The 20,068-nt window shown below is 37.6% G+C and overlaps 3 protein-coding genes across 3 annotated transcripts; 1 reads left to right on the top strand and 2 right to left on the bottom strand.

Annotated features, from left to right (window-relative positions):
- Positions 1-24: 24 nt before the first annotated feature.
- On the bottom strand, positions 25-5,018 carry LOC136261042 (signal recognition particle subunit SRP54-like). Its single transcript, XM_066055006.1, has 16 exons — positions 4,840-5,018; positions 4,391-4,482; positions 4,247-4,331; positions 4,084-4,188; positions 3,931-3,997; positions 3,315-3,372; positions 3,152-3,241; positions 3,040-3,100; positions 2,870-2,929; positions 2,555-2,643; positions 2,114-2,301; positions 1,560-1,633; positions 1,362-1,470; positions 835-1,005; positions 252-347; positions 25-157 (listed from the first exon to the last, which is right to left on the bottom strand). Exons 1-16 carry the CDS (start codon positions 4,915-4,917, stop codon positions 90-92), a joined length of 1,491 nt encoding a protein of 496 aa, XP_065911078.1. The 5' UTR covers positions 4,918-5,018; the 3' UTR covers positions 25-89.
- On the bottom strand, positions 4,989-7,014 carry LOC136261049 (NADH dehydrogenase [ubiquinone] 1 alpha subcomplex subunit 13-like). The gene is made up of 3 exons (XM_066055012.1): positions 6,804-7,014; positions 5,452-5,523; positions 4,989-5,273 (listed from the first exon to the last, which is right to left on the bottom strand). The coding sequence occupies exons 1-3, from the start codon at positions 6,974-6,976 to the stop codon at positions 5,111-5,113; spliced, it is 408 nt and encodes a 135-aa protein (XP_065911084.1). The 5' UTR covers positions 6,977-7,014; the 3' UTR covers positions 4,989-5,110.
- A 28-nt stretch (positions 7,015-7,042) lies between these two features.
- Positions 7,043-20,059, top strand: LOC136261043 (casein kinase I-like). Its single transcript, XM_066055007.1, has 11 exons — positions 7,043-7,453; positions 7,563-7,603; positions 10,020-10,089; positions 10,397-10,545; positions 10,940-11,174; positions 13,575-13,660; positions 15,610-15,694; positions 18,931-19,079; positions 19,365-19,454; positions 19,508-19,710; positions 19,763-20,059. Exons 1-11 carry the CDS (start codon positions 7,267-7,269, stop codon positions 19,815-19,817), a joined length of 1,350 nt encoding a protein of 449 aa, XP_065911079.1. The 5' UTR covers positions 7,043-7,266; the 3' UTR covers positions 19,818-20,059.
- The last annotated feature ends 9 nt before the right edge of the window (positions 20,060-20,068 follow it).

Here is a 20,068-nt window from a genome sequence, read left to right as displayed (position 1 = left end):
TAAACGTGTAATATAAGACAATAGAGTAGAAGACAATTTTAAATTATTTTTTACAATTAAAATTATAAACACATTTTTTTCAGTCAATATCATCTTCCTCCAGGTCCCATTTGCTGCTGAAACTGCTTCATTAAACTTTGTAGTCCTCCCATACCACCTGCAAATAACATCAACACATCTTATAACATCATACACACATGTATGCCTCGCACACACAAAACAATATAATATAACACACAGGGTAAACTTACCCATTTGCTGGAGCACTCTGGGATCCATCACTTTAGCCACTTGTTGGTTGAGTTTAGCCATTTGTGCAGGATTGACATTCTTACCCATATCACCTCCTACAGAACAACCAAAATATTACTCATACAATCTAACACTGCAGGACTTAGGTAGGCATTTCAGGGGCGGACCCAAGAGCTGGCAAGGGGAGGGGCACAAACAGACTAGTAGTTGGGGACAGTAGATTCTCTTGTATATTTGAAGCAGCAAATAATCACCTCATAGTATTGTATCACTGCTTGTTTTTGCTTTTTTGGGCTTTGTGAAGTCTTACAGCTGTTTTAAAGGCAGCAACACGATAATTATGTTTAGAGACACTTAGTATGCGTGAAGGTGCTGGGTGACAGTTTGACAGCTGCTTAGACTATTTGTTTAGGTAAGTTTGCAATAAATGGTAGTAAAGTGTATATTTTATTTTATAAATTGATTACGGTTTAGTATTTCAATCAAAAGAAGCATATCTCCTCCACAAAGGGAGGAGGGGCATTTGCTCCAAATGCCCCATTCTGGATCCGCCATCACATTCATATAATTATTACCCTCTACCTTTAAAGAGGCCTTTTATTCCACCCATCTTCTTCACCATTTGTGCAAACTTCTGGTACTGGGTCAATAGCTCTTGTACTTCTCTAACAGATGTGCCTGAACCCCTAGCTACCCTCGCTGTTCTTGATGGTTGCTTAGTGAACAATTTAGCACCATTGGGATTATCCAGCTCTGTGTGAAATAAAACACAATGATACATGACAGCTGATATATTGGAAATCGCACAGGTTATATGGCAAAAAAAAAAAAATTTGAGCAAACTATACTGTAGTAGTAATGGAGACTGCAGTAAAATACAATACACAGAACATAACATCTTTAAACAGGCTGCAGGACCAGGTGTCCTACAGACCTTCAGCACTTGTGCTGCAAAGCCTTAATAAATAAATAAATAAATAAAATCACTGGGCACTCATTTTGACTAGGATCCTCAACCTCCTTAGAATATTTTGCCAAAACTAAATATGGTAGTTACAGCTAAGCAATCGTTAGTTAAGTACTAACAATATCTCATTAATCCAACTGACCCTGATCACTCATACTGTCCATTATTGTCATGAGCTTCTTAAGTCGTGACATGGACTCTCTCTCATTGCCTTTTGACAAGAAGTCAGATCCAAAACCAGGAATCATACCCTGTATAGTGTAACCAGTGGCAAATAATATATTATGAACTCTTGGTAAAAGATATGTGTATGTAGTGTGTGTGTGTGTATGTGACTCACAATTATCTGATTAAAAGGTCCCATCTTCATGATGTTCTGGAACTGTTCATACATATCCCTCAAAGTGAATTGTCCTATACATGCAACATAAATACACTATATACACAAGCACGTTAAATGATAGTGGTATGTATGTATGTATGTATGCGTGCTGTGTGCATGCTTGTTTGCGTGTGTGTGTGTGAGTGTGTGTGCAGCATGCGTACAGTAGTATATCCCAGGATAAAGCCACACATGGTTGTAGCAGTGTTGGATCAAGCAATGTGAGTGTTCCAGTTGTCTGTTCTCATTGTCAATGAACATTTTGAAGGCCCCAGGATATGGCAAGGTACAGCTTTAGAACCAGAAGGCTATGAAGATTCATTAACTCAGTCTGCCATGAGGCAGATGGACATCATCTTATGGTGGTCTGCTATCCAGGTGTGTGTGTGTGTGTGTGTGTGTGTGTGTGTGCATGTGCGTGTGTGTGTAATGCTTGTATTTCACATGTCTCACTTTATTTGTACCATGTAATATGGGTGCACAACATGACGGCTTAGCAAACAACACATTACCATGCTTCAGCTTATCAATCAGTCCCTCATTTTCATCTAACTTCAGTTCAGTTACTTTGTCCATCAATCCTTCAATGTCTCCCATTCCCAGTAATTTGCTGACAAATGGTTTAGTCTTGAACTGCTCCAGGTCATCAATGTGTTCACCAGTACCAATGAAGATGATTGGACTACATGTAGCTGCCACTCTATAGAGAATTGTAATTGAAATATTTTCAGCGTGGATGTTGTTATACTCAGAGGTAGTTTATAATTTGTTTACAAATTGTTAGTTGGTATATTTAATTATGCAATCAATTTATCAAGTGCTTTATTGATTAGCAAGGAGTTCACAATAAACGATGATTATAACACACAAATACCTGCAAAGAAGGCCTGTTGTAAAGTAGTTGTAGCTACATGTTAGTATATTGTGTTGCTACTACATAATAGATCACTTACGCACTAAGGGCTCCTCCTCCTTTAGCATGACCATCCAGTTTGGTCACTATCACTGAAGCAATGTCAACTTTTGATTTAAAGGCTTGTGCCTGTGACAAGGAAATAACATGTCTGTAATTCACTATTGTTTTGTTTGTGTATGATACTACATTGACATCATGTACTTATTGTTGCTGATTAATATTAGGAGTCACCTCTTTAAGCACATGATAAGGGTACACAGAGGAGGTCGTTTTTCCTAGCACACAGAATGGAGGGGGCTTACAAATCATAACTAATACTCACTAATGGTGGGTGCTATATACAGTAACTGACCTGTGATTCACATGCTTGACCAATTGATGCATCCATTACATAAATAATGTTATCAGGATCCTGAAAGGAAATGAACAGGGCATTTTCCAAAATTCATTATATAAACAAGGCACACGCACATACGCATGCATGCACACTTTGCTACACACATACACACACAAATAACTTACAACTGCATTAGACACTTGAAGCATTTCCTCAAACAATGACTCCTCTTGTTTATGACGACCACTACAACACCAGTCACCTACCACACTGAACTACAAAACATCAATACTATACCTTGTGTCAACTATTATTATTTCAAAGTTATCAGACTTGAATTTCTGCACACCATCCTGAGCAATGACTACTGGATCCATCTCAGTGTAACTGTGACAGCAAATCAGATAGGTACAAAAATCTAATTACACTAGTGAATGTAAACACACACCCTTTCGTTTACCTTCCATAAAATGGTATTCTTGCCTTAGTGGCATTTTGTTTCAGCTGATCAAAAGCCCCTATAAACCACACATAACATTGGTACAATGTTACACAGAACACAGTTAAGGCAAGAAACATAACATCAAGAGTTCATAATATATATACTAAGGAGAGTATCCTACTCTCATATACCCCTGTAGAAAGGCGTATTGTGAAGTTATGACGTAACGACAAGATGTTGTGGTTTGTGACGTACGGGAAGCCGTAAAAGTGCAAGAATAGTTAGCACCGTTTCACACTTGCGACGTTCAGGATAGCTGTATTCGCGAATGGCCTAGTAAGAAACGCCTACGAAGCGGTCTTTAACCCATGAAGGAACGATTGTAGTTGGGTGAGAAACGCTTAGAGCTGGAGTTAATTTGGTTGCTAGCGACGTTGGTAGGCACGCGTTCAATCGATACCATGTTCAACTAATGACATCATTAATTATACAAAGAAAAACGGGCGAACTCAGAAGTGTTACGTCATAACTTCACGATACGCCTTTCTACAGGGGTATATGAGAGTAGGATACTCTCCTTAGTATATATATATTATGAACTCTTGATAACATGGATACTGTAAATGAAACTTACCTGCTCTAAAAGTGTCTGCACACACCAAAGAGGTCTTCCAACCTTTCTTCTGATAGTAATAGGCCAACTACAGTACAACAGAATACAGGCGTATTTCCTTATTAACAAAGCTCATGAACAAGGTGTGTGTTCTATTAGAGTGTTTCCACTCACCTTAGTACATGTAGTAGTTTTTCCACTTCCTTGGAGGCCAACAAACATGATGACATTTGGTTTGCCCTTGCTGGGCTGCCAGGCTGGCACACCAGGATCTAACAACTGTTGTGGAAAGAAAATAACACTACTAGTAGGCACTGCATGTGATCTAAGCACATACCTTACACAACTCGTTGAAAACAGTTGATTGGATGATCCTACGTTTGTTGAGGCCAGTGGCCATTTCATCAAAGTCAATACATTTTCTATATGCACAAAGAAATGTAGTGAAGAGAACCTGACGTATATAATGGGGCATACATACTTGATGTTTTCTCTCAGTCTTTTTACAAGTTTGATGTTCACATCAGCTTCTAACAGTGCTTTGCATATCTCCTTCAGTAGCTCTTGTAGTACCTGTGACAATATATGTATAGCTAGCAGCAGTAACAACTACAGTGAAAGCATGAATGCCACTCATCTCCTAGCCAGTAAATGTTGTTCCTCAACCAGAACTTACTGCCTAAACACCACAAAAATACAGCGGAACGTCTCCATAACACACACCAAGAATATACCAGTAAAACGCAAGTGTGAGTTGACATATTCAAAATCTTTCACAACAAGCAATATTAGTGTCTATAGTGCAGTTATGTGTATGGCACGTTATACTCTTCCCAGTAAGATTAACAATGTGTAACTACACTTCCTGACCAGGTAAACAATAGTGCGAGTGTGGAAACGGACAACACGTTACACCCTCAATTATATCACCTCTTCATTTATTACTACTGCGTTACTGAGAGACCGTAGCGCTGAATTTATCTTCCTTCCCAAATCTGCCAAAACCATTTTCTATTGCCGATTCTATTTAAACCACAGTCGCATATTCCCATTTACTGCGCATTGCTTGTATACCCATATAAGTGTTCAGGGGATTAACGGACTGCACCTAACATACACCAGACAAAGTTACAATCATTGTAATGGCTGACATTTGATAAGATGCATAATGCTTGTGCAATTCACAAGTGTTTGATGAACGTCACAAGCTAAACTTCTTGGCACCTTCTGGGCTCTTCAGTTGCTCGGGAACAGGGGGTATCCACCTGTCTGCGTGGTAAACACTCTCTCCAACTTTCCACCCTGGAACATCCTTCATTATTTGTGCTTCCTCTTCTTCAAACAATTTCATTCCACGAAGAATTCTGTGAATTAACAAAACCAAGTAACAAAGCTAGCACAGTACAATGTTAGATAGTATAATATCTATGGCACAATAAAGGTTTGAAAATAATTACCCCTGGCCTGATAATAAAATGGCCCACAAAAATTCTGCACCAAATTTATATTAGTAAATGATACTTTCTTATTCTAATATTTTACCTTCTGTCTAGTTCTGCTTGCATCAATGGTAATAGGTCTAATCTTGCTTGGAATCTCTCTCTTTCCCATTGTCTACAAATTGACAATAATGTAATTACAGTTAAAAAGATTATTTTCATAATAGTGTAGTCTACTATTTGTCTCCTGCATCAAAGTTGGGTACAGCTGTTTTGTCCTCTACAAAGTCTTTGTCCATTGTATATATCCTAGACACACATTATATTGACTCCTCATATCCAGACAGTTGTGCTATGGTGAAATGTGGGAAAGTGTGATGCTGGGGTTGGCAGAATTCACATGTGTAAAAGCAAAACATCCATAGTACAGTGCCTTTCTTACACATACACAGCAGTTATAGGGAGGTGGAGGCATTCTGGACTCCCATGGAGACAACATAGTACAGCTATCTGAGCACTGGATGAGTCATTTTTTTTTTTTTTTTTTTTGATAGATGTGAAAACTTGACGCCCTATACAAGGCAAGGGGGTGTCATGTCGGCTCACGCTGTAGGTAGATCTGCGACCGCGGTCAAAGTCTTGACCGGGGAAAATTTCACCTTGACCCTTAACTTGCAGCATTTATCGTCTTTGACCTGTGACTTGAGCATTTCTTGTCGAACTTTTGACCTACACTTATTTCTCTATTTTCCTATACGCACCTGCGCTTGTAACCTAGTATAATATTTTCTTAGTGCGTGCTACCAGCAGCTGGGAGAGAAAAATAATTATAATTACGGTGAAATGCCTGTTGGAGCTTTAAAACATCTTCTTAGAGATCCTTAGTTACGTATAATCCCGTAAACTTGATAATAAAAATCACGGAAAAAAAAATTCTAACTAGCTTAACTACCAAACTAAGTACTTTAACTACAAAACTAGCTACCTTAACTACAAACTTGATAATAGCTATGTATAGTTTTCGATTGTGGGTTTCGAACCTTCCGTATCGTCTTGACCCTTGACCCACTGTAAGAGCTATTTAGTGGCCTTGACCGTTGACTTAGAGTTTGACCGCGGTCGCAGATCTACCTACAGCAAGAGCCTGAGTGACACCCCCTTGCAAGGGAGTTTTGACACCAAATATGCTACTATATTAAATAGATAGGCAAAATTTGTGTCGTGATACTAAAATTATAAAGTTTAAACATATGACAGCTTCATTTTTATAGCATCAGCCTAAAGATGCTGTTCTTTTAGCCTTGCCCTGTGACTTTTCAACACAAAATAGCACACCACATGCAAATAAAAATGCTAAACTACAGCAAAAGTAATACAAGCAATAAATTAAGTAATACAGTGCAGCTGACAGTCGGTTTGTGTATACTTATAAACGCAAATTTACAATTCTCGAACCTTTGTCTTCTAATATGTCGGATTAGGACCACAAATCCTCCTGTTATTATTCCAGTGGCTGCTACAAACAGTGTCATACCAGAGTAACCACGCTTGGGTAAATTTCGTTGCCAACTTATCCCAGGATAACCTCCTTTGGGGGGTAAGTCTTGTCTGTATCTCAGCTGCGCCATCTCCCAAATAAATAAATAAATAAAACAAGGCGCGTTTAGTTGACCTGGGTGGAGCCACACATTTTTGACCGTAAGTTCACCGGATTTGACAGGAAGGGTCGTATACGGACAGCTAGCTGCCATGGTTTGATAGCAGTCACTCAGGAGGACGTTTACACTTCGAATTTGGTTCGGTTGTGAGTTTAGTTATGAATTTGACTGAGTTAAACTAGCTACAGAGAAGACCACTGTTGTATAAATAAGTCAGTATACTATAAAACTACACTATTCGTTTGGGACCGCACCATCGAATGGCGTCTAATGGGAAGCGAAGAGACACTGACCAAAGTAAACGACACCCCAGAACTGGTAGGAATCCCGTTAGTAGTAATGTGAGAAGCTCAAACCCGTCGTCTTCATCGGGTGTTCTCATGGTTGGCCCGAATTTCAGGGTCGGAAAGAAGATAGGCTGTGGAAATTTCGGCGAATTAAGACTAGGTGAGTAGTCGGAGACGTGTGGATGGTAATTAAATGTGTTTACAACATATATTTGCGACTGGTCATTAATTGGAATAATGTAACATTAACCTTTTATTTTCGCTTATAGGGAAAAACTTGTACAACAACGACCACGTCGCTATTAAACTGGTGAGCTATTGTTTTATGGGATACTATTAGTGTATAGGTAGTGATGTATATTGTAATGATTATGTTCCAAATTAGAATAGTAATAAACTGTGATTGTATTTCTATTCTGATGTCACAAGTGTATGCTGTTACACTAAAAAGGAAATGAAATAGCATTTAGGATATTATAAAGTTGCTACTAAATATTGTAACTAGGAGAGTTGTGGAAGTTCTCACTTTTGTTACAAAATTAATTGCATTACACAATTGTTCCCTTGTCAAATTTTATTGAATTGCATTGGTGTAAGCGATGGACACCTTTTAGTGAACAAACATGTTTTAAGAGTACCTGCTGGTTATGAGAAACTGTTTAGCAGTAGGTGATGAAGTATGTGTTTTTTTCCTGAGCCATCTATTGTGCATCTCCACAGCTTTTCTCACTGATCTAGTCTGTTGTCTGGTTTCTGTTTACATGTGTTTGCATTTTAGTGTGAGATGCTAGTCTGGTTGCATCCTGCTTCATCTGCGATAATATCTACTTATAGTACAAATTTTCTTATGGCATAACGATGAGAAATTTGAGTATTGTAGTAGGGCTTGCCACAGTTTACTGATTTAAAGCCACAGCTTGAGTAAAAGCTGTTGTGTTGAAATGATAGTCACATGACGCAAACACATTCATCAGTGCGAAGCTACAATATGTAGACATAGTATAATGCATCATTACTTGTTATAGCATGTTATGATGAAGTCATAAGCCCAAAGTAGTGGTTTGTTAGCTTCGCTTATCAACTCTAGCACTATGAAACATCGAAGTGGCATTGCCTATGAGTCAATGATCTGAATATCTAGTGAACTCTACTATTTTCTAATTTGACATTGCAGACATGTGAATTGCCAAATAAATTATAGGTGGCACTCGTGCTCCTTTGGCCTTTTAATATAGCCACTGCCTTCAGATAGTAATCACTAGCTGTAGGCTTAATTTTCTCATTGAAAGGTATATGGGTGCTAGCATACCTTTAGTATGCAACTGACCAATTCACCAAGTAGACACTATAATGTATGCATACTCTATAAAGCTAATGAATGAACATACCTTGCATCAATGCTCACAACCTTCTTTAATGAATCATGCACACCACTGGGTTTTAATGCATATCAACAAAATAGATACTGCAAATACTCAAGTAATTATTGAGGATTTTAGTACCTGGATAGGTACTTGAGTGCTTGTTAAGATCACATGACCCAGCTCACATGGAGTATTTGTCAACACCATGAAGGCTGTGGAGTTTGATTAGTGTGATTTAATGTGTATTGTTTGTTGGGAACACTAACATCAGTACTTCAATGCAGTCTGTGTATCATTGCTGTTTCTTGAAAAATTGTAAACTGCTTAAGGTCCACCATAAAACATGTTGCATGGGTACGACTACAATTAGCTAGTTTTCATGAGTACTTGATCGTTAACTCTAGAGAGTACTTAAATACTAAAAATCCTTGATTGTTTTCAGCCCTAGTAATTCGTAAGAGCTGTCCCAAAGTGATCAGATGGATTAAGTTGCACATAATTAACATGTTGTACAGTCCAAAATATCTGGTGTGACAGATATTCATATAATAACCAGCAGTACCTGAGTGACTGATGTATTGTTGTGCCTATGTACCCATACATTCGATTTAAGCATCATATATACATCCTTGCTGAAAAACTGTCCATATCTGTGATCAGTCCTGCTAACTTACCAACTACCAAATGATATTGCAGTTTTGATATAGTCTACCTTACACATACATGCATCTATGCATAAAAAAAAAAAATAAAGCAATGTACATAGGCAGTTTTTGGCACTGCACAGCAAATGAAACATGTTAGAAATTTCTATTAATAAACTTGTTAGTGCTAGCTGGATGGTGATGAGTGTGCAGCAACTCTGTGCTATGGTTCGGGAGTTAGCGGGGCATTTTAGACAGATGTATAGCTTTATATAGTAGATAATGTATAATACCATGATATGTATGTGTGTACATACATGCGTGTGAAGAGAGGGCAAAGGCCTAGGTCTTGGCTCCACACTTTACCTCAGAGAGAAAAAAGATCTGAAACTTCTTGGCCCCAAAATTTTTCACTAAATAGAAATTATTATTAATCACTTAGTTTGTAAGCTACTCACTGTGATATTGTACTCGTGCATGCTGCTATTATTTGATAGAAACAGGATCAGGCTCTTAGCCTGAAATCCTGTTCCTATCACCACTGAATGCCTTTCAACTTATTGTTAGGGAAAATCAAATCAGTAGTTTGTACTATTACAGATATCAGTTAGCAAATAATTAACAGATATCAGTTAGCAAATAATTAACAGATATTTTCTTGTGTTTGTATATATGTAAATGTACGAGGATATGATGGATATTGTTACTTTATGTTTAGGAACCATTCAAGTCCAGAGCACCACAGCTACATTTAGAATATCGATTTTACAAGGCACTGGGCCATGAACGTAAGCACTGCACAATGCTAAAGTGTCTGCTAGTCTGTAATGATTGTATATCTTTGTCTGTATATTTGTGCTCAGGGGTGTTTTGTCTTTTTTTAAAGGCTAGGGCTAGAGAGTAGAATTGCAGTGTTTTTAACAGCCTCCAGCTTTCATACACTAATTGACATGTACAGCTGCTTGTTAACAAATTCATTTGAGATGTGGACAAACTATTGTTAACTATAATTAGAATTTCCTTAATAGGGTGATTTCTTTCAGAGCTGATTTTTCCATCATGTGTACATAGTGTCTGTATCTTCTTGTGTTTTAGCTGGTGTTCCACAAGTTTACTACTTTGGTCCTTGCGGAAAGTACAATGCTATGGTGCTAGAACTACTGGGGCCAAGCTTAGAAGATCTTTTTGACTTGTGTGATAGGAGATTTAGTCTCAAAACTGTACTAATGGTGGCAATACAATTGGTGAGTATTGTATAAAACTGTTTGACGTTTGTTAAATGAAAGTGTTTTATTGTTTGTGTAGTCCAAAATACTATGCTAACATTTACTGTAAATGCCAGTAATGGTAGCCTGTATTATTACTAACAGTTTTCTATAAATTTAAAAGTAGGTAGAAGCTAATATATTCTTATGATTAAATTATTGGGCCAGTTTGAAAACTCCATGCTAAAGATTGGTCACAGTTAAAAGGTGACATCCAGTAGTGTTTACTATATATGGCAAGTAATGGGGTGAAGCAAAAATAGCTACTCAAAGTTGTCTGTTTGTTACGGGTCATTTAACATAGACAGTTTGGTGTATTCTTTAATCTAAACACTATTCACTGTGACAACTGTTTTTTTGTTTGCTTCTGTAGCTTCATCGGATAGAGTATGTCCATTCAAAGCACTTAATCTACAGAGATGTAAAACCAGAAAATTTTCTTCTCGGAAGAATAAGTAGCAAAAATCAGAACAGTATACATATTATAGACTTTGGATTGGCAAAGGAGTACATAGATCCTGATACACAGAAACACATACCTTATCGGGAACATAAAAGTCTTACAGGAACAGCAAGATATATGAGTATCAACACACATTTGGGAAAAGGTGATTAAACACGTCTGTATTTTATGGTAGAGCTAGTGGCACCAGTTCTCATTACATACAGTGTAATGATGATGTTGTATTCACCAGAGAACAGCTGTGTATTTGTGTGCTAATTACACTGAAATTTTGTGTCAAGGGAAACTATGTATTGTGCTATGTGTGTAACTCTCAAAGATGTGGAAGTAGTGTGTGTTGCATTTGCATACGTTTGTGCATGTGTACGTTTGTTGCATTTGTGCATGCATGTGTGTGTGTATGTATATCCAATTGGTTAGAACACTGGCCTGGTAATCAAAAGGTTCGTGGTTTGATTCCAGGTTATTCTAGTTGAAGGACCAAGTGGTACTTTGGGTGCCCACACCTTCACTTGCGAGACACTAGCCCTGCCCCAGGATTATTGCCTATACTGATTCATAGCACCTTGAGTAGTGCACAGGTGGGTAGGTGTGATCATGCTATCATGGTAGCCAAAGCAAAGAGACTTTTTTTGCTTTATATGTCTTAACCCTTTGAATCCAGTAAGCCTATATTTAGGCTTTGACGCATGGCTCTATATAAACTAAAATAATTTCACAAGTATTAATGATAGAAAGATCCCATAGCCACTACATTACTCACCATGAGCTCCATGATAAAATGGCTCCAAGCATCGATGAATGAAGTTGGGTAAAACGCCTTTCATCACACCACATAGAAAACAGCCTTCTTCATCAAATGTCCGCCATGGCTGTACACTGCTTCATTAAACAAGGTATATATTCACCATACTTTGTGCTATGGTCTTGCATTAAGTGCCATTAAAATCCTCATGCGCTAAAGAATCTAGTGGTATACAATAGATCACGTGATATGTAATGGATGCTCGTATCAGAGAAAACACCGTCAAGTGGTGAAGACGACATTGCTTCGTACCAAAAATACTCTTTATTGTTGTATAAAACTGTTTACATGTTATTATAGTGCAGGAAATTAAGTTTCATTTCATGTACAAGAATATTCCAGTAACAGAAACCTGACACTCTGCCTATAAATACCGTAGAATCGGGTTGTTAAGTGCATGCGTCTATTAAGCACATTATTTGTTAAGCGCATACACATTCTTGTGATTAACCATGGCTAATAAGCGCACATGGTCACATGCAAGGCTCACAAACCCACACAGAGGAAGAAATGCTGGAATTATTGGAAAATGAATGTCTCCTCGATCTCCCTTGAGGTCTCCCTTCACTGTGTATACAGCAAATCAGATTGCAGTAGTCTTGTTCATTACACAGGATTTCACCCAGAAAAAATAGAGTCAAATATCCTTACACACTGGTGTGGTGACTGACATGAACTACTAACTCCTCTATTACAAAATAGCGATTCTGTGTTAAAACACCATAATTATTTATTAGGTGTATGCACCTAACAGATGGTATGACTTTTACAAAAGTTTTCACCAAAAATTATAACCACATGTGCTTAACAACCCGATTCTACGGTATGCACTAATTCATTATTTCATGTTCAAAATTAATTCTGGATTAAGATATTGACTAGTAAAGCAAATGCCCAACTTTTATTGTTTCACATAGAAGGTGTAGTCTCTTGACTTTGTTTGATGTTTATCAATAAGGCTTGGTACATGGTTATTAGGCCTGCCCTGGGGGGTGAGGATTTTTTTCACTGGTGTACAGGTATTCCATTGTTCTTTTAGCTGCGCTGCTATGAGGCTGAGGCTTTTTGTGTGTGGATGTGTGCATGTGTGTAGTCTGTAGTGCGTGTATAATGTATGAGTGTGTGCATGCGCATGCGTGCATGCATCAGTTCACTGTAGTACATAATATTATATGCTTTTGTGTAATGTGGTGTAGTGCTAATTACAAGATGCCTGTTATCCAAAGTTAGAATTGGAATAGCTTGTACCATACAAGCTATTCAAAGTAGAAACTTCCCTATTGCATTTTACATCTTGTGCGGAATAAATTCTTACCAATAATCATATTACATAGCAGTAGTCATCTTAATGAACTGTCAATTCACAAGTGATGCACAATTAAAGTGACAATTGGATGGGATTGATCACTATTGAGAGCTGCTCTCTAATGCACTCTGGACTCCATTGGTCTATTTCTGTGTACCAGTATATCATGCTATACAAAATGCTCATAGTGTTATCAAGAGTTAATAATATAGAGAGGAATAACTTATTATTAACTCTTGGTGTTATGGTATGATGCTATCACTACATCACTTACCACCACAAGTTTGGTGTGGCTTCTTTATAATGTTGCTGACAGGATGCTTGTTATGCACATCCATATTTGGTCATTTATATAAATAGTAACTTTAGTGGCTAGAATGATATTATTGTTTTGTGTTTGAATTATATCATGACACATTTGGTGTGTTGTGCAGAGCAAAGTCGAAGAGATGACTTGGAAGCATTAGGGCACATGTTCATGTACTTCTTGAGAGGCAGTCTACCGTGGCAAGGCCTAAAGGTAATTAGCTATCTTTTTATATTGGTTGTGTCATTCTATTTTGAGTGGTTTAGGGTACATGTGAGTGTATAGCTACTTCATTGTGATGGTTGGCATTTAAAGTTACAAGGGTCAAACATTAGCATTACAAGTTGCTGAGCATTTGTTGTTATAATCAACATATTGTAAAACCCCTACAGTACATACTTACCAGTTACTGTTTGTTAGTTACAAGAGTTGAAATAATTAGTGATGTATTTTTTTGTCATTTCCTGTTTGTGGAGAGAGGTTCATCACCAGTTGGCTCAGTAATTGATAAATATTCACCACATTTTATAGCAACAGTACACTTACAAAGCTAATTACCATCCACATGTATGTGTGCAGTGCGCACACACAACACACTACATATCAGGGATTTAATACTTCATATGAAACACTAATGTGCATAACCAATCACTCTGCCAATGAAAATCATCATGACTACTGCAGCCTGATCCAATAAATAGCTTGTACAAACACACACACACACACACATACACAACCACAGCATGCATTTTGTGCAAATTTGCAGGTGGTATTAAATTCCCTTTAACTTGTTCCCAGGTGTGTGATCTGTATACTGGTGACTGTACCTTGTACATAAGATATTGAGATTGGGAGAATGAGCTGTAGCGCTGTAGCCTTGATTAATACCTGACCCTTTAGTTGTCACATGAGATCACGTGATCATTCAAGACTGGGTCATGGTAAGTGTGCATCCCAACATTCATAAGGCTCTGGATGGTATATTTGGTGGTATGTCAACTTACCCTTACCAGATGCTCTAACAGTCCCTCCAAAGCTGATTTATAAAGATACTACAGTGCGACCCATGTCACACTAACTAGCCATAGTTCAGGGACTATGAGTTAGTGGAAAGAAATAGGGAGGAACCTTTGGGGGGGATAAAGTTCTCCAAGCACTGCACACAAGGTGTTTCTTAGCTGCCACAGCTATGCTGCTAATGCAAAGAATGATTTAGAACAGGTTTGGCAGGCAGGCGGGCAAACCTGTTGATGGTTGTTTACCTTGCATGTCCTGCATAGTGTGCAACATAACCCTATTCATAGTTGTTTATGACACCTTCTAGTGCATATTTGGTATCATAGGGCAACATTGCCATGGACATCTTCAAGTTAACCTTGACCCTTCAAGTGTGTGTTGTGTGTGTGTGTGTGTGTGTGTGTGTGTGTGTGTGTGTGTGTGTGTGTGTGTGTGTGTGTGTGTGTGTGTGTGTGTGTGTGTGTGTGTGTGTGTGTGTGTGTGTGTGTGTGTGTGTGTGTGTGTGTGTGTGTGTGTGTGTGTGTGTGTGTGTGTGTGTGTGTGTGTGTGTGTGTGTGTGTGTGTGTGTGTGTGTGTGTGTGTGTGTGTGTGTGTGTGTGTGTGTGTGTGTGTGTGTGTGTGTGTGTGTGTGTGTGTGTGTGTGTGTGTGTGTGTGTGTGTGTGTGTGTGTGTGTGTGTGTGTGTGTGTGTGTACAGGGAATTTAATACGACCTGCAAGTTTGCACAAAACACGCACAAAACACGCACAATACACAGTACTACTACATGTATCACATAATGCCAAGGTGTGCAAGTATTCTGTATGGAATATAAACTTATAAAGCATGGTTAATTAACAGTGCCTATGAAAATGAAGAACTGTTCACATTACAAAAACTAGCCAAATTAGAAATCTTAGCTGGTTGTTCTTCCAAATTGGTGATTATCTGGTGGCTGATGGTTTAGTCCAAGAGATAAAAATTGAAGAGAGGGTACTTCAAAATCTAGTCTTCATTGTAAAAATAAATCACTTATGGCAGAGGGCTTGAACTTGCTCATGGTTGTGTTAGATCAGTTTTAGCCAACATGTTATTTTCAGTTACCATACATACACATGTACACATGGTTGGTGTTTAACATGTTTTGTGTGACATTTTATTTCACAGGCTGATACTTTAAAAGAACGGTATCAAAAAATTGGTGATACTAAGAGATCAACACCTATTGAAGTTCTCTGTGAGAACTATCCAGGTAAGATGCACCTTATGCATATCTGGGTACGTGCATGCAGAATGGTGCATGTTTAATTGAACAGCTCATGTGATCTTTACTAATATTACCCTATTGAAGTCATTCTGTGCTGATGATCATAGTTATTGGTCTACTGATCTTGTCTAATTGTGTCTGTATAATTATTTGTTTATCGTTATTAGTATTTCTGTTTCCTTTGGTAGTAGATAATAGAAGCCACATACTTCCCACCTACATTTGGATTTGTTGACGTGATACAGTAGTTGTGATACAGTACAGAGAACAGTATGTCCCAGCTGATTATTCTATTTGTTGGTGACTTAATTTGTGAATTCTACCAGAATTCAAATTACTAATTAAAAATTGAACTCACTGCCAATTGTAAACTCTGGAAATCATGTTGCAGTGATCTTGTACCTGGCCAAGGACTGAAGCAATGTTTTTGTTATAGTTATAATTTGGATTATATTGTACCTTGCTTTTGAGGATCAAAGTGCAAAAGTGTGCTTTGCTTTCTATAAAGAAACAATTAACAGTTTTATAACAGTTATATGGGCACAATGTGGAGTCTATGAAATTTATATACCCGAAGGCCCGAGTCTAGTGCACAAGCGAAGCAAGGGCACAACTAAGGGCCTGAGGGTTTATAAATTCCATAGACTCCACATTGTGTCCATGTAACTGCTGTTTTACATTATACTCACCACTTCCATGGCTGTTTCTGCTGTAGCATTGGTAAAAGTGGCTGAATCTTTTGTGATAATACTAGCATCATGGCAATCATGCGTGCTCACATGACACAATTTAGCATCCCCTTACAACATTGCATGTTTGGAATGCGTACTCATTGGATAAACCTAGATTTTGAGCTTATGCCTGAAGGAGTGGGAGTATACGAGATTTATTGTCCACCCAAAGCAGCCTAAATAGAGTCTAAGTGTAAGATACAGAACTAGGAAAACAATACAGATGTGAAAAGTATATAAATTTTATAAAAGAAAACAGAGTATCTTAAAACTATCCACTAGCTGCTTGTGAGTACTTGAGGCTACCATCCCAGTGAAGTTGACTAATATAATCAAGGGCGTCAGAGTATACTGTAAAGTGAGACCAGAGCTTCACTATGGTCTTACCTGTCTTTCACCCAGAACAGCTTTTGTGTCAATGCTGTCTGTGTTAAGGGCCTCTAAAACTAAGTAGTGATTAACACAGCTTGGCTTTGTTTCTCTTTTTATAAACATTCTTTATACTTAATTGTGAACTCAAATGGCAAGATTTATAGTTAAGTGGTATTATAGGGGTACTTTGTGCTGCCACGTCTTATCCCTCCCTTTACAGTACTGAGCTACTAGAGCCCAATTTTGTCCCCAGATAGCATCTCAAAGTGTAAAATTCTGGGGCAACATGCCCCAGGGACTAACAGCGTTCTGTGCATCCTAAAAACTGAGGTGTTGTCTTAAACTCTGTTTTGCAAACTATGCGTTGAATCTACACCATAATGTATCATATATCAGATATAGAAATTTTATCACTACTATGACGATAAATTACACATCACTAATTGTTTTAATTAGGAGTTACCTGATACACGAAGGTCACTGAAATAATGCCACTGTTTGTTAGCTATCTATACATGATCAACCTGATTCCTTAATTACTTTACATGTTGGAGTTATCTATACAAGCTCTTCTTCATATTGAAACAGTGGTTTATTCAGAGTGTATTTACAACCCCCGTGGTCTGTAAAATGGCTGTAGTGAATCAGTACAATAGTTAATGTTAAGGGGAAAGATGCTTTAAGCAACTGAGATAATTAGGTGCTGTAGTACTAATTAGTACCATAGTGTAGCACAACTTGTACAGTGTACAAGCAACAGTACTGTCATCAATCTTGATTCTTGTCCCCTGCTCAGTTTCTGTTTCAGTTTCAAGCAGATGTCAACGGTTTGGGTTGTTGGTTTTGTTAATGGGGCTGTTTTGGAGTGAAATACAAATTTACCATAATAATTGTAAGTTACAAAATGGGGTTACTTGAACAAATACTCTAGCTCAGTCAGGTGAAGTTAGTTTAGGGAATATGTGAATTTTGCAATCATCATGTTGATTTGAAATATTAGTACATATGCACAAGCAGTAAAATAGGTTTAGCCCAACTGACTGTTGTATTAGAGTATTATGATGATTTGCAGCAATTAAGTTTCATGTATCACATGATGTTAATTTAATTAAATCTGTGCAAAATTGGGTCAGTTGGGTTCATTTTTCAAATAGCTTTACACAGATGTTTTGTAATACTGAACAAAAAAAAGATTTGAGTTTGGTATATGTAACCTACCTGCTACGAAGTATTCTTCCCATCATGCTAAAACTGTTGCTCTTCTGGTCAGCCATTTAAAGGATCACATGTATATCAGCCGAATTGCCAGTTTGCGACAAACAAGATAGCATCAGAAAATTTTAATAGGACAAAGTACAGCTGAGTTATGGCATTTTATTCATTGTTATGTGAGCAAGAAAGACAAAGAGATAGTTTTTTTATAGTTTCAAGGTGCAACATGAAGTTATAGGCTCATCAAATGTGATGAAGGTGGGACCATTTAAGCTGAAATTTACACCAACTGTTTGTAGTCAAGTGTTTGTTTGTAGTGTTTGCAGTAGTATGGGAGTTTGTTTAAGAGGCATACATAAAATCCGGTTTACTGGATAATGCTTTTCAGGGTTTGCATTTTTTAAAACAGCTGCAGGTTTAAGGGTTAAGATTTGTCACAGCTTAGAATTTAACCCAGTGAATAATACCAAGGTTTTGTTTATACCATTTGAGCTATTACGCAGGTGAACGTGGAAGTCCAACAAGTCAGTTAGCATGGATTTGTTTTAATGTTAGATATTCCAATATACTGTATATTTTATAATCTTTTAAAATTATAGCTTCAAAGGAAACATGAACCTACACAGATTCTGTTTCATATTCAGATCAGAACAAAATGATGTCAATCTACAGCTAATGTTTTTGTATTGCGTCCTTATGTGTCGGTTTGTAATTACATTTGGTGTGCTTCATTGCATTGAGTAATGGTCATGTATAGTAACAACCCTTAGTAACTGTACTGGCCCTTGTGGTCTTCGATAAGTGACTGTTTCAGTTAGCAACTGTATGTGCATTATAATTGAAATCTTGTGCTCAAAGAATTTCTTGCCATATATGTAATGCATATTATTATATCTGTTGTTGTAGATGAAATGGCAATGTATCTAAGATACGTGAGAACGTTGGATTTCTTTGCCACTCCTGATTACTCATATTTGAGGAAGCTATTTCAAGACCTTTTTGATAGAAAAGGATATTTTGATGATGGAGTCTTCGACTGGACAGGAAAAGAAATGGTATTTGTATAGATATAGCAACGACACCTTATTATATATTGTAGGAACTAAGTTACATGGCTTGCAATAATAAGACTATTGTATTGTATGTGAATTAGTTGCTATGCACTGCCACACAGCAGTAAAATTTAGTGGCACTATTGGGAAGCCCTAATGGGACTTTCAGTTGCTGACTGTAATGGAAACATTTATGGGATGTAGCTTGTGTCCATCAGTAAGTGGGACCCATTTAATATGATTAAATGGATGTACTTTTGTTGAACACAAGTGATTATTCTATCACAGAGTACTCCGTTGGGTAGCATCATACCTGAAGCAGTTGGTCCTATGTCACAAAATGCTAAACGGGAGACGAGAACTCCATCACATCCCAAGGTCAGCACCCTTTAGTAAGGCCTTTGTAACACTATTGTTCTTGTCCCCAACAGAGTCAACCTACCACAGAGAATGTCAATGCTACCGGCCGTACCGGTCATTTACACACCAGTAATCCTCCCCAACCTCATCATTCTGACCAACACCAGTCTGTACCCGGACCTGGTAATGGCAGCTTAGAGGGTACTCGTAATAAAACTGGAGACCATGGTAAAACATCTTCAAAGGAAAAGATGGAAGTAGTCGAAGTAACAAAGTAAGCAATTGTTTTTTTCCTAAATACATGTAAGTACCACTGTTTCATTCAGATGTTGCTGTTTTTTCAATTCAACTCGGAGAAAGAGTCAACCACCGACAACATAGTTCTAATATTATATATATATCTCAAGAATTACTATCAATTATAAAATATGTGGTGTGTACTGTCTGGCAATTATCACACTTTTGCTGGCAGTGGTCTCTAGTTCACTAAACTTACATCACAAATATATTTAATTCTTTTTCCACTAAATTGTACACACATCTTTTATTATGGTTGTTATATTGTATGTATAAGTAACAGTATGTGTTTGAATTGTAAAGAAATAAATAGTTTATAGTTTCTATTTAAGACT

The sequence above is a fragment of the Dysidea avara genome, chromosome 7, assembly GCF_963678975.1.
Source record: "Dysidea avara chromosome 7, odDysAvar1.4, whole genome shotgun sequence".
Lineage (NCBI taxonomy): Eukaryota > Metazoa > Porifera > Demospongiae > Dictyoceratida > Dysideidae > Dysidea > Dysidea avara.
This window is presented reverse-complemented; position numbering and strand designations above follow the sequence as displayed.

Excerpts from the sequence above, each read along its gene's own strand:
- LOC136261042 (XM_066055006.1), bottom strand. The coding sequence starts at position 4,917 with ATGGTTTTGGCAGATTTGGGAAGGAAGATAAATTCAGCGCTACGGTCT. Across the intron at positions 4,483-4,839 it reads CAGTAGTAATAAATGAAGAG|GTACTACAAGAGCTACTGAA; the intron begins GTGATATAATTG and ends ATATTGTCACAG. Across the intron at positions 4,189-4,246 it reads TTTTCAACGAGTTGTGTAAG|TTGTTAGATCCTGGTGTGCC; the intron begins GTATGTGCTTAG and ends TTTCCACAACAG.
- LOC136261049 (XM_066055012.1), bottom strand. The coding sequence starts at position 6,976 with ATGGCGCAGCTGAGATACAGACAAGACTTACCCCCCAAAGGAGGTTAT. Across the intron at positions 5,524-6,803 it reads CGACATATTAGAAGACAAAG|ACAATGGGAAAGAGAGAGAT; the intron begins GTTCGAGAATTG and ends GTCAATTTGTAG. Across the intron at positions 5,274-5,451 it reads CAAGCAGAACTAGACAGAAG|AATTCTTCGTGGAATGAAAT; the intron begins GTAAAATATTAG and ends GTTAATTCACAG.
- LOC136261043 (XM_066055007.1), top strand. The coding sequence starts at position 7,267 with ATGGCGTCTAATGGGAAGCGAAGAGACACTGACCAAAGTAAACGACAC. Across the intron at positions 7,604-10,019 it reads ACCACGTCGCTATTAAACTG|GAACCATTCAAGTCCAGAGC; the intron begins GTGAGCTATTGT and ends CTTTATGTTTAG. Across the intron at positions 10,090-10,396 it reads CAAGGCACTGGGCCATGAAC|CTGGTGTTCCACAAGTTTAC; the intron begins GTAAGCACTGCA and ends CTTGTGTTTTAG.